General features: G+C 59.6%; 1 protein-coding gene across 4 annotated transcripts; it reads left to right on the top strand.

The window, feature by feature from the left end:
• On the top strand, window positions 1-26,843 carry SRL (sarcalumenin). Of its 4 annotated transcripts, none has more exons than XM_030002266.1 (8): window positions 16-118; window positions 9,003-10,121; window positions 11,865-11,960; window positions 12,794-12,889; window positions 16,794-16,829; window positions 21,156-21,272; window positions 22,003-22,236; window positions 23,031-26,843. In XM_030002266.1, the coding sequence occupies exons 1-8, from the start codon at window positions 58-60 to the stop codon at window positions 23,840-23,842; spliced, it is 2,571 nt and encodes an 856-aa protein (XP_029858126.1). In that variant the 5' UTR covers window positions 16-57; the 3' UTR covers window positions 23,843-26,843. The 4 variants fall into 4 exon arrangements, with proteins under 4 accessions (XP_029858128.1, XP_029858126.1, XP_029858125.1 ...); XM_030002265.1 differs by having other exon boundaries at window positions 11,862-11,960; XM_030002267.1 differs by lacking the exon at window positions 16,794-16,829 and having other exon boundaries at window positions 11,862-11,960.
• The last annotated feature ends 1,041 nt before the right edge of the window (window positions 26,844-27,884 follow it).

Below are 27,884 nucleotides of genomic sequence, written 5' to 3'. Positions count from 1 at the left end.
CTCGCTGCCGCCGTATAAATAGAGGCAGCGAGAGGCAGGGAGCTCCTGGCAGCCACCATGAAGGGCCTCAACCTGCTCTGCTGCTGCGTGGCCTCGCTCCTGCTCCTCGGCACTGCAGGTATGGCTGCCCGCCGGGCTGCGGGTGCCCGTGGGGCTCTGGGGGCCATGGGTCCCCAAGGAGGCTGCGGGTCCCCGTGGGGCTGCGGGTGCCCATGGGGCTGTGGGTGCCTGTGGGGTAGTAGGTACCTATGGGGCTGTGGGCACCCAGCAGGGTTGTGGGCACCCATAGGGCTGGGGGTGCCTATGGGCTGGGGTGCCCAGTGGGGCTGTGGGCACCTTTGGGACTGCGGGTGCTTGTGGTGCTGTGGGTGCCCTGCAGGGTTGTAGGAACCCACGGGGCTGTGGGTGCCCACGGGGCTGTGGGTGCCCTGCAAGGCTGCAGGTACCCGTGGGGCTGTGGGGGCTGCTAGAGCTGTGGCTGCCCATGGGGCTGCGGGTGCCCGTGAGGCTCTGGGGTGCCCAGCTTGCACCCCAGGGCTGGGTGGGTGCCAGGAACAGGACAGGGTGGCAGGGGTTACAGCCATGCTGGCTCCCCGGCAGCTCTGCCAAGGCTGCAGGGTCACCCCAAAATGTGCAGGGAGACACAGTGGGAACTGTGGACAGGAGGGGCTGGAGGGGGGATGTGGGCTGGGGTCCCCCCTCCAGAGCCAGGGTGGGCACAGAGGCTGTGCTGCCACCAATGTGCTCAGGGTCAGTGTCACCCATGGGTGCCGAGGTGGCTCGGTTTCGGGCTGTGAGGACTTGGGGGGGGCTGCTGGGGCACCCCGTAGTCGGAGCAGGATGGGGTGGGCTGTTTGCCCTAGGGGTCTTCCCCCCCACCCGAGGACCTGCCAAGCAAGATAGCACTTTGGGTGACCCCCGACCCCCTTCCCCGGGCTGTCCTATCCCCACTTAGCACCCTTGTCCCCAGCTGGGCGTCCCTTGGGGGCCATGCAGTGGGGCGGCATCGCTGGTACCCTTGCTTGCCCTTGAGTTAATTTGGGCCAGTTCTCTGCCTGGCCGGGCTCCGGCGGCCGTGCTGCCGGGAGGGGGGCGGCTAAGTATGGAAACAGCCGTGTAAGGGGACACTGTGCTCCCTGCAGCCGCCCTGGCCCCCCCCCAGCCGCCGGCCCCCCCCAGCCTGCGCCGCCGCGGCCCCGCGCGCGAGCACCCGCAGCTGCCGCCTTCCAGCACCCGGCACCCCCGGCCCCGCCGAGTTTTGGCCTTTTAAGGGCATCTTGGACCATTCTTGTGAACAAATGGGTTTTGGGGTCAGCGATGCACCCCGCCGGTGGTGGAGTGACCTCCGTGGGGCCGTGGGTCAGGTCTGGGGACAGGGGTGGATGGAAAGGTCCTCTATGGGCATGGATGGTGGATGGTGCCAACCCAGGCTAGACTGGTGGCCCTGTGGGACATCAGGGGCTTGTCACCATGGTGGGTGACCACCAGCCCAGCTCTTGGTTGCGCTGAGGCTGGCACAGAGGCTGGCACGGCCCGAGCTGTGGCAGACAGCGAGGGAGCAGCCCGGGTGATGCCGCGGGGCTGGACATGGTGTCGGGCACATCATCACCAGCACCCTGCACAGCCCAGCGCTGGGATCCCCCGTCTTGGAGGAGGCTCCGGGGCCGGGAGGTGCCTTGGGGTCTGCAGCCCCGGAGCCGGCTCCGAGGGGCAGCTGGAACCCCCTGAAACCCCACCCTCGGCATCTCCTACTTATTGGGGGGTCCTGTATTTCACCCTGGTCCTGTAGCTTTGGGAAAAAGATATAAGCAGTGGCACATCTCCTGCCCGTGGTTCTGCTCCACAGGGACCGGTGGGGTTTGCACGATGAGTTTTGCTTTTCCTTTGGCGCCAAGCTGGGCTCTCAGACCTGGGCTCCTTTGGGGTGCAGGAGGTGGGCTTGGGGTGGGGGGGGTGTTTTCCCATTTTTAACCCTTGTCTTCCCATTTAACCACCCTTTGGTAAGGAGAAGGCAGGGGGAGCCCAGCAGGGAACTGGGGCCTTCACTGATGCATCGTGGAGAGGTGCGGTCCTCGGGGCGAGGGCAGGGTTTGGTGACACCTGGTGCCGCTGGGACCCTGTCACCGCTCCCACAGGCCAGGGTCCTGTGCCTGTGCTCGTGCAGCTCCAGCCAAAACGGCCCATGGCCCACATGGACGGGGCTGGCAAAGCTCCCCGGCGCAGCCAGAAGCCCCAGCGGGGGCCAGTACCCACCGCGGGGCTGGGTGATGGCTCAGGACGAGGGCACTCGCCTTCTGCTCCATGCCTGCTCCTACCCGGGGGAAGGTCTCCCTCTCTCCGCACTTGCACCTTGGGCAGAGCCAGGCCATCCCTTCCAGGCTGGGTGGCCGTAGTGAGTCCCTGTGGCCACCGAGGATGGGCCACGGGGATGCTGGCGGGGCAGTGCCCAGCCATCACGCTCGGCAGCTTTGCCCTGGGGAGCCCTTGGCCCCCCGCAGCCATCACGGATTTGAGTGGGAGGGCTATGCTGGGCTGTGCCGTCACCACCTCCAAGCCGGGCGAGGAGTAGAGGAAAGCCCTGGCACGCTGGCATCCTCCTGCAGCAAGTGCAGAGGGCACCACGGAGCTGGCACAGACCCATCCTGGTGACAGCGAGCGCGGGCCACAGCCCTCAGGACTCCTCATCCTGCCTCAGCCTGGGAGGTGTCACCTCGGGATGGGCTCCATCACCATGTCTTCATGGCATTTTGGGGTGTTCTTCATCACCCAGGATGTCACCTTGGTGTGGGTTCCATCACCTGGAATGTCACCTCAGCTGGGCTCAGGGCCCAGGACACAGCACTCCTGGGGACTCCCCACCCTGACCATCCCAGGCAAATGGCCCCCAGGGTAACCAGCTTCCCCAAGAGGTGGGGGACTGCTGTGTCCCAGTGACACCCCACCGGACTCACCCCACCTCCCCCCAGCATTGGCACAACCGTGGCCACCACTGCCATTGGGTGCAGGGGTGGCCACAGTGAGGCAAGGGGCTTGGGGTGACACAGGCACCCGTGGATCTCGGTTGCTCGTGCCACCTACATCCCTGTCACACCCCTGGTACCTTGCCTGGAGGAGATTCCGGCCCCTGTGGGTGCCCTATCTCTCTCCCAAACTGTTGCCTGAGGAAAGCAAGGCAGATGTCAAGCAGGTTGGCTGTGCTGTGACACCCTCTCCCATCAGCCATCCTTGTCGTGGCGTGTAGGTGACAGCCAGGCAGGCAGGACAGCTGGGACACCTTGCTTGTGCATGGCCCCGGTGGCACAGAGGCACCAGCAGGTCCCCGTGAGACAGCACCAGGCTGGGAGGGCTGTGCTGTGCCCAGGGACAACGCTCAGTGGGCTGCACTCTTGCCGTGTCCCCACTCAACAATCCGCCAGCCCCACGCAGGTGCCAGATCCCCGCGCTGGGAGCACTGGCTCGCTGGGGTGCCGAAACCCCAGCTCAGCTGGTGGATCCAAGGGTGACCAAATTGCTCATAAAATTGCCTGTTCCCCAGGCGCTGCAGGAATAGCAGCAGGCCCTGGTGCCTTGGCAGGGCTTTGCTGGGCTATTTTCAGCCCGCAGGGACATTTCCCTTGTAAGCGATAACCCAAGGAAGCCGGTGAGCTCGTGTGCTGGCGGAGGGGCCGGGGAGTCTCCAGCCGGGCACCCCGAGCCACACTGGGGTGTTGGAAGTGGCAGCACGGCCCTGGTACCAGCCAGGTGCGTGGCTTGACCCTGCCTGCCTCCCCGCTCGTGAGGGCATGCCATGGAAGAGGGCTTGGAGCTGCGTGGCCCCATCCCTGTGCAACGGCTGAGCTGGGATCCCCTGGGTACCACTGCTTGGCATGGTCACGCAGCATCTCTGCCTGGACTTTCCCATTGATATGAGGATCTTGTGGGACGATGGATCATCAGGCATTAAAATCCAGGTTGACGAGTCCAAGGGCTCTCACTGTCCTGCCCAGGTGCCCAGGAATCCTTGCGATGACCAAAGAAGAGGGATGGGGAGTCTTCATGCAGGAGGACTCACATTCAGTGCATGGAGGATATCCCTTGGGGCCACCAGGGAAGCCCTGGGGTGGGTTGGTGAAGCCTCCCATCGCTGGAGGCCCGGGGACAGGACCAGCGTGACGTCTCAAGAGTCCCTCCTCTGGAGGAAGGGGCTTCTCCAGCCCCAGCCATGGCACAGCGCTTCCGTCAGGTCCTTCAGCATCCCCCCGGGCTGCAGACCCCACGGGTAGATGTTCCTCAACGTACAGAGTGACATTTGCCTGTGCCAAAATACATGCTGTTTTCTTGACATCTGCTCACTTACGGACCCAGATCTCCCCTGGCCAGGGAGTGGTGGCTGCTTTGTTTTCCACCGCCCTGATCTTTGTGTCTTCTGCAAGTCAGGAGTTCAGGTTTTCTTCCAAATCTTTAGGGTGAATGCCCTGTGGGGAGACAGTTGAAAAAACACCCTGGAGAAGTGATTCCCTGTTTTCATCTCTATATTTAGAAAGCTCCAAGCCTGATTTTAATCCCTTTGGTGCATCCTGGTGAGGTTTCTTTACCCTTTCTTAATCAAAATATCATGCAGTTCTAGCTGACTATTTATAGAAATTAAATCAATTTGTATTTTTTTTCAACTAAACTTAAAATCTCGTCCACAAATGAAGTCAAGTTAGTCTGACGAAGCTGTTTCCTATACACCCGCTGGGCTCTGCATTGAAAAACTGGAAAATATTTGGGTTTTGCTGGTGCCTTGGGATCACGAAGCCTCTGGGATGGGATGCTGTGGCTGGGCGTGCACAAGGGTCTGGACAGTCAACCCCATCCTTGGCCACCCTTGTGCTTGTGTCCTCTGGCTTCATGAGCCACTTTGGGACCCTTTCTTCTCCCAGTTGGTGAAAGTGTTGGTCTGGCCGGCTCCAAACTGGTGCTGGAGCCGGGCTCCCATCTGACCTGGCTGATGAAGGGCTGCCATGTGAAACATGGCAATAAAACACCAGCACTTCCTCCGCGGGGCTTGGTGGCGGCACCGGGCTCTGCTGGGATAGCACAGGGTGGGAAACAGGCACAGGAATAGCGGGGAGGAGATGCCGTCCTCTGCCACGCTCCAGCCAAGCACCCAGGGATGGGCGTGCAAGGCTGGGGTGCCCAGGCCTAAGCCCAGGTGAGGTGCATGGCACCCGCTTTGGGCTCCCCCAGCCCTGCCTCCCGCCTCAGCAGGGTTACTGGTTGCAGAAAGGTCAGGCTCACGGGGCTAATCCACCTCAATTTACTTTTTCCAAAAGCTGGGCTGCTGGCTGGCAGCAGCACGGAGCATCGTAATCCCCGGGTGCTGCACCCCTGCCCCAGCAGACCCCCGCGTGCAGCTGATGTCTGGGGCAGGCAGGGGCCGACCCTTGCTGAAGGCAGGGCCAAGTGTCACAGGGCTGCGGTTTGAGCACCAGAGACCTGGCAAACTCGTGTCAGGCCCCCAGCTAGCCTGAGTCCTGGGCTCTCAGAGCCATGAGCTGGAGGAGGACCAGGGGTACGTCCCTGAGCAGAGGTTATAGGAACCCCACAGAGCCCAGCGGGCAGGGACATCGCCATGAAGTGTGGGGGGGTCTCGCAGGAAAGGAGGGTCTGCAGCGGGTCCGGCAGTGCGGCTGGTGTCTTCTGTGGAAAATCCCGGGAAGTCCCAGCCAGTTCCTTTGAGGCCAGCCATTTTCCGTGAGGTTTTAAAGGGCTTCTTCAGAACAAAGCACAGACTTGCCTCTCCCTGAAAAGGAAGGGACAGATGTTTGGGGTGCAAGCTTCCCCCAAAACACCACTGGGAGGACAAGGGGAGAGCAGGACTTGCAGGAGCCAGCGGATAACTCCCCTGCACGCTGCAGGGGCCGGGATCTGGGCAGGGGAAGGGGGCGTGCGAAAAGCCATCCCCGCTGCGCTGCGCATCTCAGGCCCCACGCTCGGGGCTCCTATTTCTGCTGCAGGGGGAGAACGTCCCTCCCAGGGCCACCTGTGCCCATCTGTCCCTCCTAGCCAGCCCCTGCCCCGGTGCCATCCTCGGGGGCTGTCCCTCCTGGAGGACCCATTTCGGCGCCAGGGCGTTGCTGTTCCATATGACTCCGTGCAGGGATGGAGGGGACACGGTGGCAGCGTCACAGTCAGCCTCCGGCAGCCATCCCTATCCTTTCCGCACAGGCTTTTCCCAGATGCAAGCCAGCCGTGGCATCCTGTGGCACACAGAGCCCTGCCGTGAGCTCTCCGTCCCCGCAGCCGTGCCCCAGGGTGCTGTCACTTCTGGGGAAAGGGTCCCCAGGCAGCCGACAGCCCTTCCAGCCCCTACAGATAGGCGTGAGATTCGGGGCGGGCAGGGGCAGCGCAAGCTGGGGACCCTCTGGGAGGTCAGGTCCCCAAGGGGAGCGGGACAAGGGCTACTCTCTGATGCCAGCGGGCTGCTTGGCACAATGCAGGGCGCGAACAAGGGGAGCCCCGGTGTCACTTTACAAGGTGGCTGTCCCTGGTCCCTCCTGGAGCCCACGGGGACCCGCAGGACGGGCCCCAGGTGCGGACGTCACCCTTGGCTGGCAGCAGGGTGAGGGGCTGGGGCCAGCAGCCGAGGGGGCTGGTGCTTCATCGCCTGCACCCCGCCGAGCTGCTCCTTCTGATTCCCCCGTACAGTTGCTGGGCCATATTTTTAGCCTCTGGCGGACGCACGGAGGGTGTTAAGCCCATAACCTTCGGCCCATCTCGCTGCTCATCGGCCGGCCATCTGCAGATCAGCACAATTCACCGTGTGATGGATTTGGAGACCATGTAGGGGAAACAGGAGGGAGAAGGAGGTGGAGAGGGGAGAGGGACTTTGTATAAGACCTTGAAGGTCACAGGAAATTAAGCCTGTGACCAGCACACTGGCAGGAACATCCCAGTCGGAGCGCCTGGGGAATATTTCCCTTTTCCCACGAGGGACAGCTCATGGCGGATGCCGAGGTTGCCATTGCGCCCGGCCCCAGTGGATGACGGCCCCTCTGTCCCTCTGCATCGGGTCAGAGGGGACACGCAGACGCCGGACAAAGCCCTCGGGACACGCGAGGTCTCCTCTGCCTGGCCCTGCTCCCCCCCTGCCCGCATTGACCCTCCCTGAATGCCCGCCCAAGGAGCTGCGCTCCCCTCCCAGCTCTCCAGGTCACCGGCTATTTTGGGGCCAAGCTGAGGATATCCCTGTCTCCGTCGGCCGAGGGGACCCTCAGGAGACCCAGGCTGGTCTCCAGGCTGCCAGGGCCAGGCAGGGGCATGCTGGCCCCCAGCCACCTGCGGCTTTACAGGTCAGACGTAGCACATTCTCCTTCGAGCGGCTCCCAGCAGGCTGGGCACCCTGAGGGGTCCCAGGGGTGCTGCAGGAAGGTGACCCGAAGGAGAAGGGTGCTCCAGGTGGGAGGGAGGTGGGTGGGAGCTGTGCGGGACCCGTCTCCCTCCGGCTGGGAGCTGAATCGGGAGCCCAGAGGCACCTGCGAGCCGCGTGCCAGCAAAGGACGGAGGAGGTCGGCGAGGGCAGAGCAAGGGTGACCCATGCATCCGGTTTCGGCAGGGCGAGGGGCCGCGGGGACGGCGGCAGCTCCACCGTGCCAGGCTGCACATGAGAGTGACTGGAAACCCTGGCAGGCTGAGGCACGCCCCGTCCCTGCCAGCCGCCTGCCGCTGGCACGGCTCATCCCCCGGCAGGAATCTGCCGCCGCCGCCGCCGGACTCCCAGCTAACAGCACCACTGGCCACGGCGCGGGTAGAGATGCAACCGCCTGTCCAGAGTCCCCGGCCATGGCAAACTGGCTTGCGGTGGGCAGAGCGGTCTGGGGCCGGCACTGTGCCGACCCTGGCTCAGCTGCTCCCGTGCTCAGCCGCCGCGGTTCCCCATGGCCAAGACCGGCGAGCCCCAGCGCCGCAGCTTTGCCGAGGCCGAGGCCTGCCAATGCTCTGCAGGGCACGCAGCCCCGTGGCTCCCCAGCGCGGACACGGTGCAGGAGCCGGAGAAGAGGGCTGGCTGCCAGCCGGCTGGCTGTGCCCGGCACTGCCTGTGCCCGGCGCTGCCTGCTCTCCTCCCCGCAGCCTGGGTGGAGGTGGCATTTTTTCCTGGTTGGCATCTGCTTGCCAGCTGGAGTACAAAGGAATTATTTTCCTCTGAAACGCTTCCCTGGTATGCAGGCATTAGACGTTTTGGGGGATTATTTAGACTAGCAGCAACTGTTTGTAACAGAGACAGTATAGCCGGTGATCTTTTATTTTTGGCACCCGTTGACTAATGTTAAATTGCAGTTGGAGGCCTATGGAAAATACGGATGGCTTCTCCCGGGCCGCAGAACAAACTCATTGTGTCCCCGCCAGCCGCACAGCGCGGCAAATGCTTTCCTAGTGAAGGGATGCTCACAATAAATAGCTCCCGAGCCCTGCTGCCAGGGTCAGGCCCTGCCTGCGCTTGCCTCCTGCGGAAAGGCAGGGCCCCGTGCCGGGGAGCCCCTTGCCCCTTCCTCTCCCTTGCACCTTCCTCCTCCTCACCCTCGCCCAGCCACCTGCCATGGCTCTCCCGAGGCAGGGCTGGGGAAGGACCTTTTTAACCTGCCAAGTGCCTCCGGCCCCTCGAGCTACGCTTTTTGTTATCCCCCCCCCCCCCCCCTCCCGCCCCCATTTTTAAGGGCTGCTTTGCCGCCTTCCTGCAGCGCTTTGCAGTGGGTAGCAGCCACAGCCCCGGGCAGCCATGGCTGGCACAGCCGTAGGGCCCCCTGCTAGCATCAGCTTTGCCCCCCCCAAAACATCTCTTTGCACCCAGCTTCTTGCAACAGGGAGAAAAAATTGAGCTGGAACTAGAGAAGGTTTAGGAAAGAGTTTAAACCTCTTGGTAAGAGCCACAAATCCTCCCTCAGGGCCCCCCCCCCCCGGCACTGACGGGGAACAAGTGGGTGCCCTGGTAGCCATGTGCCAGCGCGGGTAAGACTGACTGAGCTGTTCTCATCGTTTAGAGCCACACGCCCCCGGCATGGACCATGTCGGCGGTGCTGCCGAAAGCCCCTTGCCAGCCGCAGAGCCCAGGCTGGAGGAGAAGGCAGCTGACGGCAGCCCTGAGGAGAACCAAGATGGCGGCCCTGCCAACACCTCCTTGTCTGGCACTGCTGAGGAGGGACGTGGAGAGGGGGAGGAAGAGCCGGTGGGTGGCGTGAGCAGGGACCTGGGGCCAGGGGATGGCCGGCTGGAGGAGACCACCAGGGAGAAGGTCCAGGAGGGGCCCGGCAAGGCACAGAGCCCAGGGGAGGACACCATGCTGGGTACCCCTGAGGCAGCGCATCATGAAGGGAACCGCGGGCCTGGCTCACAAGATGGCTTCCATGGCCAGGAGGATAAGGAGCCCAGCACCAAGAAGGGAGTCTCTGAGGAGCAAGGGCAGCCTGGGGAAGAGAAAATGGAGGAGCCAAGAGCAGGGTCTGCTCCTGAGGGGGGACAGGAAGGGGACGAGCAGAGCTCAGAGGAAGATGACGAACAGGGGGAGTCTGAGGAAGATGAACATGGCGAGTCTGAGGAAGATGGAGGCGAGGGAGAGTCCGAGGAGGAGGGAGAGTCTAAGGAGGAGGAAGAGTCTGAGGAAGATGGTGCTGGGCCAACAGGGCCAGAGAACGGAGCTGAAGGGAGTGACAAGGAAGTGGCCAGCACTTCCAGCAAAAAGGGCCATGGCAAACCAGCAGCTGCAGGCAAGGGAGAAGCCGGGGATGGCCCTGCCAGCTGCCATCACCCACCCTGTGGGGACACAGCAGAAGACCCGCCAGCAGCAGTGGAAGATCCACTGGCAGCAGAAGACCCACCGGCAGCAGTGGAAAACCCACCAGCAGCAGAAGACCCACCAGCAGCAGTGGAAAACCCACCAGCAGCAGAAGACCCGCCAGCAGCAGTGGAAAACCCACCAGCAGCAGAAGATCCACCGGCAGTGGTGGAAAACCCACCAGTAGCAGAAGACCCGCCAGCAGTGGTGGAAAACCCCCCAGCAGCAGAAGACCCCCCTGCAGACAAGCCATCACTGGCAGAAACGGAGAGCCCACCTGGCCACAGCACCCACCCAGCTGCCGCCGAGCTCCGGCACAGCCAGATAGGTTGGAGTCTTTTCTTGTTGGTGTGCTGTAGCAGCGAGAGTGACCTACTATCAACCCCCGGCGGAGCTGAGCTTGGCACATTAAACTGCGCCTAGTGCATGGCCCTCTCCTAACGCTTGTGCTTCCTGTGCCTGCCCCTAACCGCTGCACGGCTGGGCCGGCTGCGGGCATCGAGGGCACAGGCAGGAGCCCGCAGATGCCTGCAATGCAGGCGCTCATTGCAGCAATACCAAAGCTGGCTGACATTTCCTTCGCTGCACTTTAAGCCCATCATTTCTCCTCTGGGCTGTGGACGCTGATAAGATTTTTAACACCCAGGCCCCTTTCAGCACCCGCAGACCTCTTAAAGGCTCTTTATCCTCCATGCTCAGAGTCCTCCGGACCCCCAGCTTGCTTGGTGCAAGGGCAGGATGGTGCCTGGGCTGGTGGGTCGCTTGTCCACCAGCCCTTGCCTTGTAGGGAAGGTGTGAAGAGCTAATTCAGACCGATGAATTGCTGAAGCACCAGCTCTGGCTTCGTTCAATCAGTGAAAGGCTAGCTAAGGAAAAGGGACACCCCCCACCATGATTTCTTGTGGACTTTGGCCCACAGGTTGGGCAGCGACCTTCGGACCCAGCTGTCTTTTTCTGCTTTCATCTGTAATGTCCCAGCTCAAAAAGTTCCCATTTGTACTGAAAGGGAAACACAGTTTGGTCTCTGTGGCTTTACTTGGCAAGTCAAAAGGTCTTCCTCAGCCCAACACTCGGTAGACACTCAACACAGTCCCAGGGCTTGGCGGTGCCCTGCTTGGCCCAGGCATCCCCAGCCCAGCCAGCTAGCACACGTCTGTCCCCAGACCTGTTCCCAAACTCCCACTAAAGCCCGACCCAGCTCCAGATACCAAAAAGCATTTGGAGCTGCACAGGGCCCCTGATGAGCCAGCACCTCCAGGGAGAGGACACCCCTGTCTCCCTGTCTCGGGGACATCGGGGTGCCTACCCCAGGTGGAGGCACCTGCCTCATGCTCCCCAGGTCTGGCACAGAGCTGTGGGGATCCCAGGCCACCCCGAGCCAGGGCTCCATGCAGAGGGCTCCAGCCTGATCCGGGGGCAGAGGTGGGAGAAGTGGGAGGGAACAACCCTTTCGGTAAAGGCGAGGCAGCCAGGACGGGTCAGGCTGGCCGGTCTCTCAAGAGCCAGCCCCAGCCTTGCACATCCTCATGTCTCTGTCTCAATGCATAATTTTTTTGGGGGGGGGGGGAGCGGACAGACAGAGAGGCAGAGCAGAGTGTGCCTGCAATCAAGGCTTAGTCTTGGAGGAGCTGCAGCTGCCGGGGGAAGCGGCAGGGCAGGCAGGGGCCCCATCGGGTAGCAGGTGCCACGCGTGCTCGTGCTACGGTCCAGCCCCGGGAGCCGCTTCCAGGCACATCCTTCACATTCCCCCGCGAGCGGCCGGCCCTCGCTCCCCCCAGGGACACGGCGTGCCTCCCTCGCCAGGCGCTCCTCGGAGCCAAGCAGTTGCCCATGACGCTTTCCCCGGCAGCCACGGCCCTGGCGGCCTGCACCAAGCCTCCAGGAGCCTTTGCAAAAGAGAAACTGCGCGGTGTGCCAAAGGCATCAGCGACTGTCAAGGCACGCGGCAGGTCTGCGGACTTGGGGTGTGTGTGCTCCCCCAAGCCCTCTCCCCAGCAGTAGCTTGTGTGAGTGCCTGTGTGGAGTCCCCTGCTCCAGCAGTAACAGGTCTCCTTGTGTTTTCCTCCAGAAGAGGTTGAAGATGCCAGCGAGCCGACCAAGCGTGACCGGTCCCACTTGGAGAGCACCCTCAAGCTGAACGAGGACAAACCTGCTGATGATTTCTCAGGTGAGGGGGCCTGGGTGGCACTGAGCCATGCATGCCCTGCTCCTTCACTCTAGGCAACCCCTGCAGGACAGGCTCTTCACCATTCTGCTGCACCCAGAGCATGGATGGGATTTCACTTCCCTAGAGTGTTTTGGTTTTAACCTTACTTCTTGTAGGCCCAGCAACACCACAGCTTCAATAACAGCCCTTTTGCTGCTCTTGGGTTAACATACTTCAGGTATTTTAAAGACAGCCCCAAGGGCATACAAGAATTAGGAGGGTTAGAGAGGCTGGAAGATGCAGATGGTGAATCAGCCCCAGCCAGCCATGCTGCTGCCCAGAGAAACCTGGGGCAACTTGTAATAAAGGGTTTGGATTTTTATTCCAATTACTTACTGGGTTTTGCTATTATAAGGCTTGCTTCTGCTGACCTCATAGGTGGTCTGGACTGGAAAGAAAGCGATAAAAGCTGCTGTGGAAAAAGCTCCTTCTTCTATCCAGCAGCTTAGGGGCTGTGCCATAGGTCCCTGGCACCGTGGTGGAGGGCTTTTGGGATCATGGGTGTTGAGTGCTAAACAGCATTAACGAGAGATATTCCTTCCATCAGCTGCTGGCACGTGCAAGACCAGCAGCAGATGGGGACAGTACGCAGCAGGAAACATTAGCAGGGAGGGGCATCAAAATGCATGACTGGGATCAGTTTGACCAAGATTTCAACTGTAAGCCAAGTCCCTTGATCCACAGCTGAGTCACCCTCAAGATCTGCAGGGAATGCCCAGCAGCTTACCTAGGAGGGACTCAGCCGGGGTGGTGGGGTTTGCTTTTCACCCGTCTGGATGCTTCTGCCCCTGCAGGAGTACTGCAGCGGCTGAGGAAGATCTACCACTCCTCCATCAAGCCCCTGGAGCAGTCCTACAGATACAACGAGCTGAGACAACACGAGATCACAGGTAATGCCATGGGCACTGGGGTCTCCGGCACCATTAGGTCATTGGGATGCAGATAACAGCACAGAGAGATCATGGAAAGGCTCAGATAGTTTGTCTTTGTGGCTTCCCAAGAAGGCCATGAACATGCTGGACTTAGAGGCCATGCCCTAGCGAACCCAGCGGCAGGCATTCCTGCATCTGCCTTAGCCCATCTGCTGTCAGGACCATCTGTGTAGGCTGAGTATTGAGCCCTGCCTGCTTTGGGTCCTCCACCTGCTCAGCATCAATGCCCTGTACCCATGCCAAGCAGCGATCACGGCCCAGTGAAACAGGCTTGGCAAGGAAGCTTAGGACCTCTCAAGGCTGGGGATGAGCTTCCTGGGGGTGGCTGGAGCTGGCATCCTTCCTGCTCAGTATGGGACACAGCCACGTGGGCAGGGTATCCCTCAAGCTCAGCAGTCTTCACTCATCCTGGGAGTTAGTTTCCACCCCTTGGCAACTACAGACACATTGGATCAGGTGAGCAGGTCCCCGTGGCCACAGGCACTGGCTTGGGCTGAGCCCCAGCAGTACATGTGTCCCTCCAGAAGAGGAAAGTGCAGCCCTGGTCCCAAGATGCTCACAAACTACAGGAAGCTCTTGTGACCCATATGACACAAGCAGCCTCATTTTCTGAGCACAGATGGATCAAGCCCAAGTCCAAGGTCCCTGTTCACCAGGGTAATTCTCCTGTGAACACTTACTCCAGCCCTGTTCTGAGCCAGAAGCACCCTGTGCCTTGGCTGGCCAGGCAAGGGATGCTAGAACCCCTGCTGCCTGTGTCCCAGGCCTGCATGCCCACATCAGTCTCTTGGCAGGGTCCCTCCTTGTCCTGAAGTTCTGCCTCCCTCCCCAGGTTTCCAGCCTCACACACCCTGGAGCCATGCCCTCCCTCCTGGTGAGACAGGACCTAGATACACCCTCTACACAGACCTTCCTTTTGCAGCTGGATTCTGCTCCACCAGTGCACGGGTCCCACGTTCATTTGGGCAAACCCCTGGGACACATCCCCTTAGAGCAGAACCTCTGTTTTACAGGCACACCCACTGCAGCCCTAATACAACTCCTAAATCTGTGTCAAATATTTTGTAAGCAGGCTTCAACATCTCCATGCCCAGCCAGCCCATCTCCAGCTTAGAGCCAGTGGGGGAGCATGGGGGACCCATGAGGCAGGGACAGGTCTATAAAGTCATCACCAGCCCAGGTCCTGTCCCCTCAAGACACAGAGCACCCTGGACATCATCCACCACCCACCCACAGGGGTTCTGGAGGGGACATTTGTAGGTCTCATAAAACACGAGCTGTGACTAGCTCTCCCGCAGCCAGTTCTGTGTTGCTGCCTTTGCAGTGCCTGTTTCACTCTGTGCTGCTTGCCAGCAGCTGGGGACCACAATTGCTTGCTCTGTGGGAGGGTAACTTGGGGGGGGTGGGGGGTGTCACAGCAACACACCATGCTGCAGCCAGCACAGGAGGGGTGCCCTGCGGACCATCATCCCACAGCTGCTGTCACCCACCCAGTGGGCTGGCCTGTCCCCTCCCTCATGCAGCCAGCACAGCACTGCCACATGCCTGGGGAAGGAGCACCAGGAGCTGTAGGGTTGGCATCCCGGTGCGCATCCCCACAGCCTCTTCAGCAGCAGCACCGTGCAGCGAGGACAGCCCAGCCGTGCCCTGTCCCAGCTGCCTCCATCCTGGAGCTCGCAGATTCAGCAACACCCCAACCTCCTCTCCAAGCTGCTTTGGTCTGTGTTGGTGGCAGTGCAAGCATCTGCATTTACTGTCAGCTCAACCTGGGACACTGTTTAGGAGGACATTTGGGGTTACAGGGACAGCTGGTAGGCTCCCAGCCTCTAACCCTCACTTTGCTGTTCACTGCCAGAGGATGCAGCCCCCAGCCTCAGTTCCCAGTGCACAACCCATTTCCTTGCTTAGGACATCCCACCCCACCCTTCAGCCATCCCATGACCAAGCAGCCACCTCCCTGCTCCCTTTCTGGGAGGAAGCAAGTGTTTCTCAGGACCCTGTTGGCTTCCTCCCTCCCAACTCCTGAGGAAACAACTACTAACCCTTGTGTTTTCCCACCCCAAGGCCCCTCTCAAATCCAGCTCATGAGGAGGACTTACCACAGACACAGGTCCTGGTGTTCCTCACAGCCTCATCTTACAACACACCGTGGTCTGTTCCACTTCACCATGAGGAATGACCATCCCTCAGGCTGATAGTCCCCCAGGTCAGCTCCCAGCAGGAGTGCCCAGCACACCCTGTTGTGTCCTACACAGCACCCTCCCAGCAGTCCAGATACAAGCCGGAGCTGGTAAGCCACAACCTCCTAGCCCTAAGGGAAGGGCCTGTGGACACCGCATTGCCTGCAGCCCTCGGCTCAGCCATGAGACACCCTGGCATGAGATTACCCTCAGAAATGTTGGTCCTGCCACCAGTCTCCTGGAAGCCTCTCTGACACCCCAACACACACCACCCCATCCTGGAAGCCTAAAGCCTAGCAGTTTGCCTCTAATACCCGCAGATCCAGCTTTTCCCAATCCCTCATTAGCAGTGTAATTAGAGAAGCCTGCAAATTAGTTAGAGGGTTGGCCCAGAGAGCCCTCTTGACCTTGTAAGGCAGGTGAGGACATGGTGGGGCTGAGGGAGTCTTCTCAGCTGTTTCTTCTGTATGGTGCCCCTGTCCTGAGTGGGTTCGTTGCATCTGTGGTGCCCCTGCAAGCTGGGAGATGCCCCCAACCTCTCCCCCTGTGCCCACTCCACATGGCAGGGGGAGGCTGGAGGGTGCAGAGCTGCGGGCCCAGCTGACTGGGAGGACCAGGACAGCTGGGAGAGCGGAGAGACTGGCCTGTCATGGAATATGTGTGACCTTTGGAGGTGTAAGCCAATATAGAGGGGTGCCATCGCAAGCACCTTCGCCCCTCCATTACACAGCAGCCCTCCATTTTGTCTCCCTTCCCATTGGCTCTGCTCGCATGCACCAGCCAGTGTAATCCAAGGAGCTCCTCTGCTCACCACAGCTCGCAAAAAGCCCTGTGTAGCCAAGTGTCACCTGTCCTGGGGGAGCTGCGACTGCCACTGTCAACCTCGGACTCTGAATTGTCGGGGTGCATCCGAGAAAACTCATGCCACACCTTCTGCTTACAGCGTGTTTAAGCCTGGCAGGTGCCATCTCCTTTTCCCTGCCTGCCATCCTCCCGTGTCTCCACTCTGCCATCCCATGCGTGTGCGGGCACTCTCTGGCTGGGTCTGCCCGTGTGCTTGGTCACAGCGGGGCCACCCTGTAGGGACTGTTGCTAGCTCAGGGGTGAGGCACTCTCCCAGTCTGGTGATGGGAAGCTTGCTCTGAAGTCATGCCGGTTTGTGGTGCATGCTGGTGACCCTAATTACTGTATATGTGCCATTAACAAGTGTCACTGTATAGGCAATGACCTCCCAGTTGCCATCACCAGCCACCCTAGGGCTGGTTATGGGTAACCACACCACTGGGGTGGTCAGGATGCTTGTCGGGGTTGGTTACTGTCCTGACCACAGCTTGTTGGGCTCTGTTTGCTTGGTGAACGTTGCTGGGGAAGGCAATAACTCTGCTAAGCAGGGCAGGAGCGTTGGGGTGCTGTCTCAGACATGGCAGCTCCCCCGAGCCACATCCCCGGTGCACAAGGCAGACTGGGGTTTAGTGCTTGTCCTGGTAGCTGCGGGTCTTGTTGCTCACAGACTGTAACTCCTTCTCTCCTGCTGGAAATGTGGCCGTCGCTGGCTTTTCCTGCCCACGAGAAGGCCAGGGCCAGTCTTCAGCTGCCTCCTCGGCCTGGGACAGACCCAGGCAGCTGCATCCCTCCTTCGACTCATGGTACCTTTTCTCTCTCCCCGTGTCCCTTGCTAACAGCTTACCCCGGACGCACCCTGGGCTCCTCTGCCACAGGTTGGTATCGCTGCCTGCTACCTGCATGCTGCCAGTGCTGCCTAAGCTCTTTGCTGGCCTCCGGCTTTCCTATTCACCTGCCCCAACAGAGCCACACTTCCCAGGAACCAAGCAGACCCCGGTACTCAGCGTCCCATGGCACCCACCAGAGCCAGTGTCTCCAGCCCTTCCAGAGCTCGGCACGTGTGTCGCTGTACTTTGTCCCAGGCCTGACTCTGTGCACCCCAACAGCCCACTCCTTCCTGCAATCCCCACCTCGCCCAGGCTTTGACACCTTTCCCTCTTGGGTTAAGACTCAAGAGGTTGCGTGTTCCTCTAGCCACGGTTCAAAGGCACTTGTGGTGGACCTGTGGGTTGATCTCTCACCCACAGCAAGAACTGGAGGTGCCCAGCAGATAGTCCACCCTATAGAGGGGGTTCTTCCCACGCTTCACCCTCCTACGTGCAGAAACTTTCCCGAATGTCCACCCTTGATCCCCCCTGGCTGCAGCTTAAGCCGATGAGCCCGCAGCAGCTGTCCCAGTAACACAGGCTGGCCCCTGCATGGCGGCCTCAGCCCCCTCGGGAGCCAGAGCTGGCTCCTCTCCCTGCCTATCCTGCTCAGGGTGTGCTGCCAGGTCCCCCCCAGAGAAGCAGAAGATGGGAGACAGGCCAAGAAACGCCAGCCAACACCCGGCCCTTCCCCTGGGTCAGGTGCTGGGCCACGGGAACAATGTCCCTGCTGCAATATGAGGCAGCAAAATCCTATATTCTGGTACTCATGTCCTACCCCCACGGCCCCTGCTGCCGGATCCTGCCAAAACAGGCTCCTCCGCGCCCCGGCCCCATACGCGGCAGAGCCCTGCCAGCGCCTGGAGGGCCTCTGGCTCCCAGTCATGCCAGCATGTCGGCAGCAGAGAGGGTTGTAGATATATATAGCATATCTCGATAGCTGTCTTATCTGTATCTCTAGCTGCAGGCGCACACACGCGCGTGCTGCTTGTGTGGGCGTACGCTCACAGGGAGCACAGCGCGGAGGCAGGCACAGGCAATCTGCAGCCACGTGTGCCTTGTCCCTCTGTCTGCGGGCACACGTGCTGTGCGGGTACTTGTGGCTTTTGAAGCTTCGGGAGCAAGCTGGCCAGCCCTCCAAGGGCTGCCGTGTGGTGCATCCATACCATAGGCAGAGTGGCCGGTGGTGTTTGCAGTACAGGGATGGGGTGACAGCGTGGGCAATGCTGGGACAGTCTCCCCAGGGGTTTTAGCCTTCCTGGGTGGTTTGAGGACAGAGTGAGACCTTTGTGCCCGTGGCTCAGTCTGAACCAGGAGAGGAAGGAGGTTTTGCCACATCCTCCGCTTTGCCTAGCATCCTCAGGACAGACTTGCACAACGGGGGGTGAGCCGACACCAGGCACTTCTGCTGGGCTTGAGGACAAAGAGGGAGAAAAGCCAGCCCAGGGTTAATCCCAGCCCCAGAGCAGCAGTGCTCCCACCCAAGGGTGGCCTGGTGTTGCAAGCAACATGGAAAAACCTCCCAGAAAGCCACTGCTTAAGGAAAACACACCTATTTGGACATCCAAATTGCTCCTACCCCGCAAGCTGAACGGTCCAAGACAAATGCAGGCTCTGTGGAGCCAGATGTGACCTTCCTGGCCCTGTTTGCCAGGTGCTTTGCAGGATCGCAGCACGCTCTTTACCCTGCAAACGCAGCAGCTTAGAGAAGCTGTGTTTTAACCTGCTGTGTTTTAAGCGGGTCCACAGATGAAGGGGCACAAGGTTTGAGGACCTCCCCGCTCGCAGGCAGGGCCTGATCACACACCAGCGTGCGACTGCTTCTGCAAATGCCACCAGGACGTGCCTGGTGATGAGCTGGGATGAGCTCGAGCTGGGATGGAGCTTGAGCTGGGAGCGAGGCAGGCTGGGCTGGGAGCGAGCAGCCACAGGGTGGCTGGAGAGAGCTGCCGTGATGGAGCTGCCGCCAGCCTTGCCCAGGGCTGGCTCTTTTCCCCTGGCTGGACCATCAAGGTGACCCAAATCGGTGCTGACAGACACAGCGGGGGGATGTAGCAGGGACAGATGCCAGGCCAGCACCCTCCCGGGTGGGAGATGCTCTCTGCTCTCCCAGACCCTGGGCAGCAGCCAGGAGGACCCGTGCGTGGCCTCACATCCTCGGAGCTGTTGTGCTACCTGGAGAGCTGCAAGGATCCAGTGCCTGGCACTGCCCACAAAGCCCGTGGGGTGCCGGCACCCCGCTCCCAAAGCCAGGGGTAGAGATGGGCTCGACGAGCTGTCGGTGACCTGGCAGGAGGGCTGTCTGCCTGCATCGCTGCCCGCCTCGGCACAGCGGGGCGGAGGTGGGGACGTGAAGCGGAGCCGGGTCGCGCGGGCTGCCTGCGTTCACACAGCCACGCCTGTCCGGGAACGTGTTACAAAAGAGCACGCGGGGACCCGCCTCAAACCTCTGGCACAACATCACAGGGGATAATAATAACAATAATCATCCGAAACCCAATTAAAGCCAGCAAGCGAACAGAGCAGCAGCGATTGAGTGGCACAGAGGAATGATTAATCACGAAAGTCTGAGGTTTCAACATTTGTTTTTGTCCCGTGTGAGAAGACAACGTTGGATCCCCACGGCTCACAGGCAGGGAGTGGGCAGGGCTGTCCCCCTGGTTCAGATGTGGCTGCCCTGCTTTGGGGAAGAGGGTTGAGCTGCATGGATGCAGCTGTGCCCCATGGAGAGATGTCCCCAGCCCATTCTCTTCCCCAGTGGTGACACGGTGGCCCTGCATTGGGCAGATGCAAGCAGGAGGAGGCTGGCACGCTCTGCCCAATTCCTGCACCCATGGTCGGATAGGTTCGGTGCGGAACTGCCACGCAGTGCCCTCTGGCACCCTTGGGAGCAGGATCTCAGCACCATGTGGGCTTTGCAGCTCCCCCCACCTTGGAGATGGATGCCCAGCTTGGTGGAAAGCTGCTGGCTCCTGCGTGGGCAGCAGCCATGGAGCAGCGGGGTCTCTCAGCCACTGCAGGGAAAATAGCTTTGCCTTAGGCATGGGGCTGAAGAGAGGGTGCCGAGGGTGGCGTGGGTCCCCCAAGGGCATCCGCTCGCCCTGTGTCACGGGGGAAGGCTCAGCTCTGGCTGAAAGACAGCAGCTCCCAGCTCCTCTGGTAGCATCCAGCCCCTCTCCTGGCTGGATTCCTGCTGGCAGCAGTGGGACGGATCCTCTCTCCCACACCTGAGTGCAAGACCGGGATGGGGAAGGTTCCCACCAGTGGAAACTCACTCATCCAGTTTTTTCCTTCCATTTCTGGCCTGACTTGGGCTTGAGCTGACTAGCAGGCTCCTGGACGTCCTGGGCAAAGCTTGAGAGCTGGCATGGGCCAGGGGCTCCTCTGGCTCTGCCGGCTGCCTGCCCAGTGGCCTGGGTGCTGGGGGGGGTCAAGCAGCATGGGCACAGGCTGATTACACAGGTCCCACTTGAGCAGGAATTGCTCCTGGGGGTGGTGGCTGCGTGTGTCCAGGGACCTCCGTGCTCCTAGACCAATCATTTGGCATGGGGACAGGTCCTTATGGGCCCATCACCAACCTCCTTGAGCCCCTTAGCAAACTACGGAACTTGAAGAGTGCGGGATGGGGACCGTAGTTCATTCTCCTCCTGCCTTTCCGCAAGCCCAAAGCAGGGCCGTTCGCCCAGCCTGCCCTCCCCGCATCGGGCTGGAGCCTCGCACCCAGCCCACACGTAAGCAGGGACCTTCTGCTCAACCAGAGGGCTGGGAGCCACGACCCGGGAGCAGATCGCTGTGAGGGTATGGTGGAAAGGCTTGCAGGCAGCTGGCACAAGGCTTGCACCACGCTTACTGGGCACTGCGCCATAGTATTGCTCCTTAAACCACGCCAGCTCCCGTTGCACGTGGCATTCACCTGGTTGCCGCATGGCCGCCCTCTTCGCATGTCCCGTGCTTTGTGGCGGCTGCCTTCAAACAACAGTCCCCCCTGCAGCCACCCCCAAACTCACTCTGGCTAAACCAGAACCAAACTGAGACAAGATTTAAAAGACTTCAAGTCTTCCCGTAGTCAAAGAAGGGCCGAACCTCAGAGAATGTCAGACAAGTGATGTGGGGTCTCCTGCAGAGCATGGTGACGTCCCACTCCTGCAGACACTGGAGCCCGTCGCTGGGTGATGCCTTGGCTCGCGAATGGCTGGTGGCCCCAAAAGGGTGGCTGTTTCCCCGGCAGCATCACCGCGCTGCTCAGATGGGATGCTCGTTACAGCCGGGAGTTAATCGCGTGGCGGCGACGGCTATTGTTTCTTCACTTCCTCTTGTTATTTCCCCTCTCCGCAGATGGGGAGATCACTTCCAAGCCAATGGTGCTATTCCTGGGACCGTGGAGCGTCGGCAAATCCTCCATGATAAACTACCTCCTTGGGCTGGACGACACTCCCTACCAGCTCTACACAGGTACCACGCTCACCACTCCCTCCCTCTCTGCTAAGGGTGTGCTGGCACTGGCGTTTCTGCATCCGTGCAGTCAGCAATTCCTGGCCACGTCTCTTCGATCCCCCTCATTATGGCAGTGAGGTTGGGATCTGGTCCATGCTGCCTGGCTGCAGTGCCACGCGGACGGAGAGGTTCTGCACCATGGCCCAGGGACTGTCCACCCTCTCCTGGGAGGAGGAGGGCATCTCTCCCCACAGCATCCCCGTCCTGCAGCGCAAGGCTCACCGCCTCCAATCTCGACCGCAAGAGCAGCCATCATGTCACAAGGGCAACTCGCCTTTGCCTTCTCCCCTTCCCTCCTCAAGTGGAGCCAATTAATTTGCCCTCCCAGGAGAAAAGCCATTCCCCTTCCCTCCTCCCTGCTCCCACGGATGTCATCTCTCAGCTGAGGGCAGATGTCCGTGGCCAGCTCTGCACTGCGGTAATGAGGGCTCCTGGGAGGTGGTTCTCCAGGGCACCTTGTGCAGTCAGGCCACTTCCAGAACAACCAGTCCCCACAGAAGACAGCCCTGCTGGCATTTTCTCAAGAGGTTTGGCAAGAATTTCCTAGCCCCGCTGCTTGCCTTCCCCCAGCATCTCTTGGCAAGCAAGTGATGCTCCTGAGCTTCCCGGCTAGTTCCAGGCCAGCCCTGTCACGTCCATTGCCCAGCATGGATTTCACAGGTCTGCTATTCCTCTTGTTGCTGGGCAGGGGCAGAACCCACCACCTCTGAATTCACTGTCATCATGCACGGCCCCAAGCTGAAGACCATCGAGGGCATCGTGATGGCTGCTGACAGCGCCCGCTCCTTCTCACCCTTGGAGAAGTTTGGGCAGAACTTCTTGGAGAAGCTGATAGGGATTGAGGTGCCCCACAAACTGCTGGAGCGAGTCACCTTTGTGGACACGCCGGGCATCATTGAAAACCGCAAGCAGCAAGAACGAGGTAGGGGCTTACTGGCTTCATCTAAGGGACTCCAGAAAAGATGCTGTAATGATGTGAGATGACTAAGATGGCTGAAGCACAACGGGGAAGAGCCCAAGGCTACAAAAGGGGTCTTGCATTGGAGGGGATGGCAGCGTTTGTCTGCCCATGGCTATGGCAGCAGCAGCTTGGACCTGGGGAACATACCCAAGTGTCATCAGCTAGAGCAGCCATTTCTGCTGTTTGGAGGTGTGACAGACAGGCATTTCGGCAAGGTGTGTCCTGGGGACTCCTTGGACTATTGATTGTCTGCCTCAGCTCAGCATTTAATGCCCCATTTGTCACCCTTGGAGCCAGGCTTTGCCAATGGCTGGTGCTACAGCAGGGCCCAGAGAAGCACGAGTCTGTCCCCACAGCACCTGGAATGCCAGGACAGATCAGCAGGGCTTCTTGACCCACTTGGTGCCCACTGGGGAAAGCAATGATGTGGCCAATATCTGCTCACAGGAGCTGCAGGAATCTGTGGCCAAATTCCCAGCAGGGAGAAAGAAGGTTTGGAGGTGAGGCTGAGGGAGACACGTAGTCGCAGGCCCAGACACACAGGGATGGGTTTTCATGCCAAGAAACTCTGAAGTGTTTTTAGCACATGAGAAACAGGTTCTAGGCTGCATGGGAATTCTGCTGTGTCTCACACCCTGTCCAACCAGGACAGGGCATGAGGTGTGGCAGGTTCAAGGTTTATCTATCCTTTGACCTGTAGGGACTCACCCTGTGCTGGCCATTTCTGCTGGATTTCTCTCTTTCCTCTCCTCAAGGTTACCCGTTCAACGACGTGTGCCAATGGTTCATTGACAGAGCTGATCTCATCTTCGTTGTTTTTGACCCCACAAAGCTGGACGTGGGCTTGGAGCTGGAGATGCTGTTTCGCCAGCTGAAGGGCCGCGAGTCTCAGATCCGAATCATCTTGAACAAAGCTGACAGCCTGGCTACGCAGGAGCTCATGCGAGTCTACGGTGCCTTATTCTGGAGCCTGGCTCCTCTCATCAATGTCACAGAGCCACCCAGAGTGTACGTCAGCTCCTTCTGGCCCCAGGAGTACCATCCGGATACCCACAAAGACCTGTTCCTCAAAGAAGAGATATCGCTCCTGGAAGATCTCAACCAGGTCATTGAGAACAGGATGGAAAATAAGATCGCCTTCATACGCCAGCACGCCATCCGGGTGCGCATCCACGCCCTTTTGGTCGATCGTTATCTACAGACCTACAAGGACAAAATGACCTTCTTTAGCGATGGAGAACTGGTGTTCAGGGACATTGTGGAAGATCCTGACAAGTTCTTTATCTTTAAGTCCATTCTGGCAAAGACCAATGTCAGCAAATTTGACCTCCCCAACCGCGAGGCTTACAAGGACTTCTTTGGCATCAACCCCATCACCAGTTTTAAGCTGCTGTCTCAGCAGTGTTCCTACATGGGAGGGTGTTTCCTAGAGAAGATCGAGAAGGCCATCACTCGCGAGCTTCCCGATCTCTTGGGAAGCATCGGCTTGGGGAAGAAGCCCAACATTCTCTCCTGCGACATCACTGGCTGTGGCGAAACCCCAAAGAATCGCTACAGGAAACCCTAAGGTGTCCTGTAATATAACCATCCACGTGTTCCTACTGGTGAATGAGCTTATGTCTTATCTGTCCAAGAAGCCGTGGTTTGTTAACCCTTTGAGTGCCACACTGGCAAAGGCTACTGTACGATGAGGACTTTGAGTCATTGACATCGATGGCAGGGGAAGATGGGTGGGCATAAGAAAGAGAATAAAAACTGTGAATTCCTGACATTTTATCTTTGTTCTTTTGAGTAGAAGGCAATGTTTAAGCTGTAAGTATGAGCAATGCACAGTGAGCTAGAACTGTAGCTGCTTTTTCACTGGTGCCAAGAGTGCATGAACAGGAATTTCAACCTCTGCATCTCCGAAGCCAGCAGGGAGCGAGAACAAGGGCACGGCGTGAGAGCACAGGGGAAAGTGGTGACACACTAACCCGGGGCATCACCAGGAGCCCTCGGGGCAAAGCGCTGGGCAAGGAAAGAGAGGCCAGATCCCAGCTGTTGTTTTCAGGCACAAGCATCCTACAAATATCTGCAAATATTTATCTTGTTTTTCTTTCTGAGACTCGTGGGTTACCAAGTGAGTTCTCCTTTCGCGTAACAGCTGAGTTGAACTTCTGCAGCCTTCACCTGGGTGTTTGCCTTAAGAAGGGGCATTTGCAGGGGCGTTTGTAGCTCCAGACAGATAGCCGTGATGGGATTTGCAAGTCCATGTCAGAGGAAGCAGTGGGCTGGAAAGGAGCTGAGCTGTGCTGGAGGAGGAAGGCCAGCACCCCAAATCACACTGTCCCGCAAGGAGCCATGAGCAGGTTTTCCTCCCCCTGGGCCAGCACAGGGATGGGGCACTTCATGCCTGTGTGTGCCATCAACCTCAAAAACCCATGCTGGCAAGTCAAGCCTGTGGATCAGCAGGGCTCTGAGGATTAAGGGTCTGGCAGTTTGACCTTGTTCAAGTCCGTGTTGCTGTTTTCTCAGTCAAACCCCCATGTTTTTGTGCTCTGTGGAGGGAGGCATGAACAGGGGGTCACTAACTACATCCTTTTGCCCATCTGCTGATCTGTTCTCCCTAGGACAACCCAGGCAGGTTTCTCTGGCTTGTTCACCAAACTTCCCCCATTTTAGCCATGATTTTGTCGGCTCATCTCTGTGCATCAGCACTCAGTCCTGCGAGGAGAATGAGTATTGCTTTGGAAACACCCGAGCAGGGTGAGGTTCCCCATGGACAGCCAACCTTGAAACCCAGCAGTGAAAGCCAGGGGATTAGGGGTGGCCTCGTCACTTGGCCCTCATGGCCAGCATGGCTGGCTGCTGAGCCGAACACAAACCAGCCAAGAGGTAGATGTTGGCCTGGATGGAAACCAGTGCCTTTGAGCCCACCAAGGACCTGCTGAATGTCCCTTCTCCCTCCTCCTGCCAAATGACCACAGCTAGCACTGCTCTCCAGGAAACCTCTGGGGCAGAGTGAATTACCTTTGACAGGAACAAGAAGATGTGGAGGTGCCAGGTGAGGCAAGAAAAAGGCAAAAGGAATGAAAGAGGGAAAAAGAAAGCTGGGAATGGAAGGCTCTTGTGATGAGAAGGGTGTGAAGGGCAGTGGCCCTCATCTCCACGTACCCAAAGGGACATGGCCTAGGGCAGAAGGTCTGTGGAGGCTCGATGTCCCCTGGCACAGAGGCCAGGCACTGCAAAGAAGAGGTCCCCTCCAGTCCAGGTGAGTCTGGGGGGACGCTGCCCAAGGGACTTCCATGCTCCTTGCCTCTGCTTTGAGGTAGGACTCTACATTTGAACTTACGAAGACAAGACCCAAATCTACATTCAAGCATGGGAAGGGGCATGGCTTGTGCAGAGGGATTTTGCCCACAGGGCAGAGGGGACCGGAGGTCCGAGGGAAGGCAAGCAGAGTGTCAGAGAAAGCAGGAGCCAGAAGAGCCTGGAGAGAAGTGATGTGTTTGAGAGTCAGGGTCGCAAGGTCTCAAACCTGCCCCAGAGCTGCTGCCCCGCTCCGCTGCTGTTCTTTCTTCTTTCTTGTACATGATCCTGTTGTTCATCAGCATCCCTCTCTGTCTCACCTACTCCTCCTCGCCTCTAACTCTCCTCTGCTGGGCTAGTCTGCATGGTTTTCTTCAGAGCTAATGGAATAGAAACACTGACAGAAATGGGCTAATATTGTCACTGTTCCTGCCATCACACTGCGTGTCACTGTCATGGCAAGCAAAAGCTATCAAACATTTCTATTTGTGAGCACCGTATTGCGCCACCTCTTTCCTTGCTGCCCTGTCCCCCCAAAGCCATGGGCTCTGGAGTACCCAGGGAAAGGCCCCCCCCATCCCAGAAAGGAGCTCCAATGCTCCCTTATGGCCCTGAACCTAAAGGCACCATTGCTCTGCTCTCAGGCCACTCCCATCGTTCTCCCCATCCCTTCTCTGTTTTCCTTTTCTTTTGCTTTATTCTCCAGCACTCATTGCCTCCTCTCCACCCTTTCTCTTCCCTTCAGCACCCACATGCCCTGTGCAAAGCCCTGGTGTCTGTGTTCTGGATGGGGCTCCTCTGTGACAGCCAAAACCTTTTTCCCCCGCCCCGATATTGTACATTAGGGTTCTCTTTCCAAAGCGATGGCAGCGGTGGTCCGAAGCTGGGGCTGTTTTCTGCTCCCTGTGACGCACACTGACTCGGCTCTGTGCTGACTCGGCGAGACACCAACACTGAGATGCTTTCTCTCCTGTGGATCCAAGTAGCTGTCAGTCCCAAGAAGATTGCAGTCCCCAGCCTCGCTTTCTCCAAGCTTTCTTAGGAAAGCTCTGGGAATCTGGGAGTGGAAATGGGGAGCAGGGACACCCTTTCATTTTGCTAAGAAACCCCAAGCCCCCATGCCCGCGGCACAGTGGGGTGAGCATCTCGCCCAAGAGCATCACAGGAGGGAGGGAGCTGGGACACAGGCCCACGTAGCTGCCCGTGATCATGTGCATTGGGATAAAACTGTCAGCTTGAACATCAGCCTGTCTAATAAAACCTGGTATTTTCCAAACACACTCCCTGCAGATGCTTGTTCTGTTTCTCCTGCCGGTGCAGTGCGAGCGCTGGGGCTGGGGTGGCCGAGGGGGTGCAGCTGCAGGCAGCGAGGCAGGAGCTCCCATCTCCTTCCCTGCACCCTGGCCTTGTACCCGTCCCTTGCACAGGACCTGCCGGCAACGCCTGAGCCATTTTGTTGCTTTTTCCAATCTGGCTTGCTGTGCCGTGGGCACAAACGGGCAAAGCAAACCCCAGCTCGTTTGCTTTGTGCTTCAGGGCAGCGCAATCCTCCCTGGTGGGACAGATCCTTGCTTCCACCAGCACCAGGAGATGCTCTTTAAACCCCCTTTGTGTGTGGTCCCCCTCCTCCTCCTCCCCCCACAGAGGCCTCTGCCATGCTGAGCGCTCGGAGAGAAAAGCCATCCCTCCCCTCCACGCGGGGACCACGGTCCCCCTGGGCCCGGCACAAAGCCGGCTCCGATTCACCCATGGGGGCTCCAGCACAAAGCTCCGGGGAGAAGCAGGAGCTGCGGGGCCGGCAGCGAGCGCTGGCAGCCACGGGGCTGAGTCACGGCCGTGGGCCCACGCACGCCGGAGCAGGCACGCTGCCCCGTGACTCAGCCTCGCCGGCAGCACCGTGCACGGCTCGCCCGCCTCGGCGGCAGGGTGGGCTGGCTGCACACAGGGATGTTCCGCACGGCGGCTGCTTCTCCTCCCGCCGGCATCACGCTCGCATCCAGCCTGCCCTGGCTGCCGCCTTGGGGAGAGAGCCCCGCAGGGTTGTCCTGGCTGAGCCCTGCGGATGCTGGATGCGGCCTCTGTCGTCTCCCTGGTGGCGAAGGCACCCGCAGCCAGGCAGGAGCCGTGCTGCAAACCAGAGCCTGTGCACCACCCGGCTCCGGGTCCACAGTGGAGGGAAGGGGACTGGGGACCATGGCAGAAGGCAGGGGTCAGGGACTGTGGAGGAGGGCAGGGGGTCGGGGACCATGGCAAACGGCAGGGGCTCTCACCAGCCACCCAGCGAGAGGTGGATGGAGGCACCATCCCACCGGAGGCTCGGG

This window comes from Aquila chrysaetos, chromosome 25 (genome assembly GCF_900496995.4).
Source record: "Aquila chrysaetos chrysaetos chromosome 25, bAquChr1.4, whole genome shotgun sequence".
Taxonomy (NCBI): domain Eukaryota; kingdom Metazoa; phylum Chordata; class Aves; order Accipitriformes; family Accipitridae; genus Aquila; species Aquila chrysaetos.
Note: the sequence above shows the minus strand (reverse complement) of the source record. Positions and strands in the feature narration are given on the sequence as shown.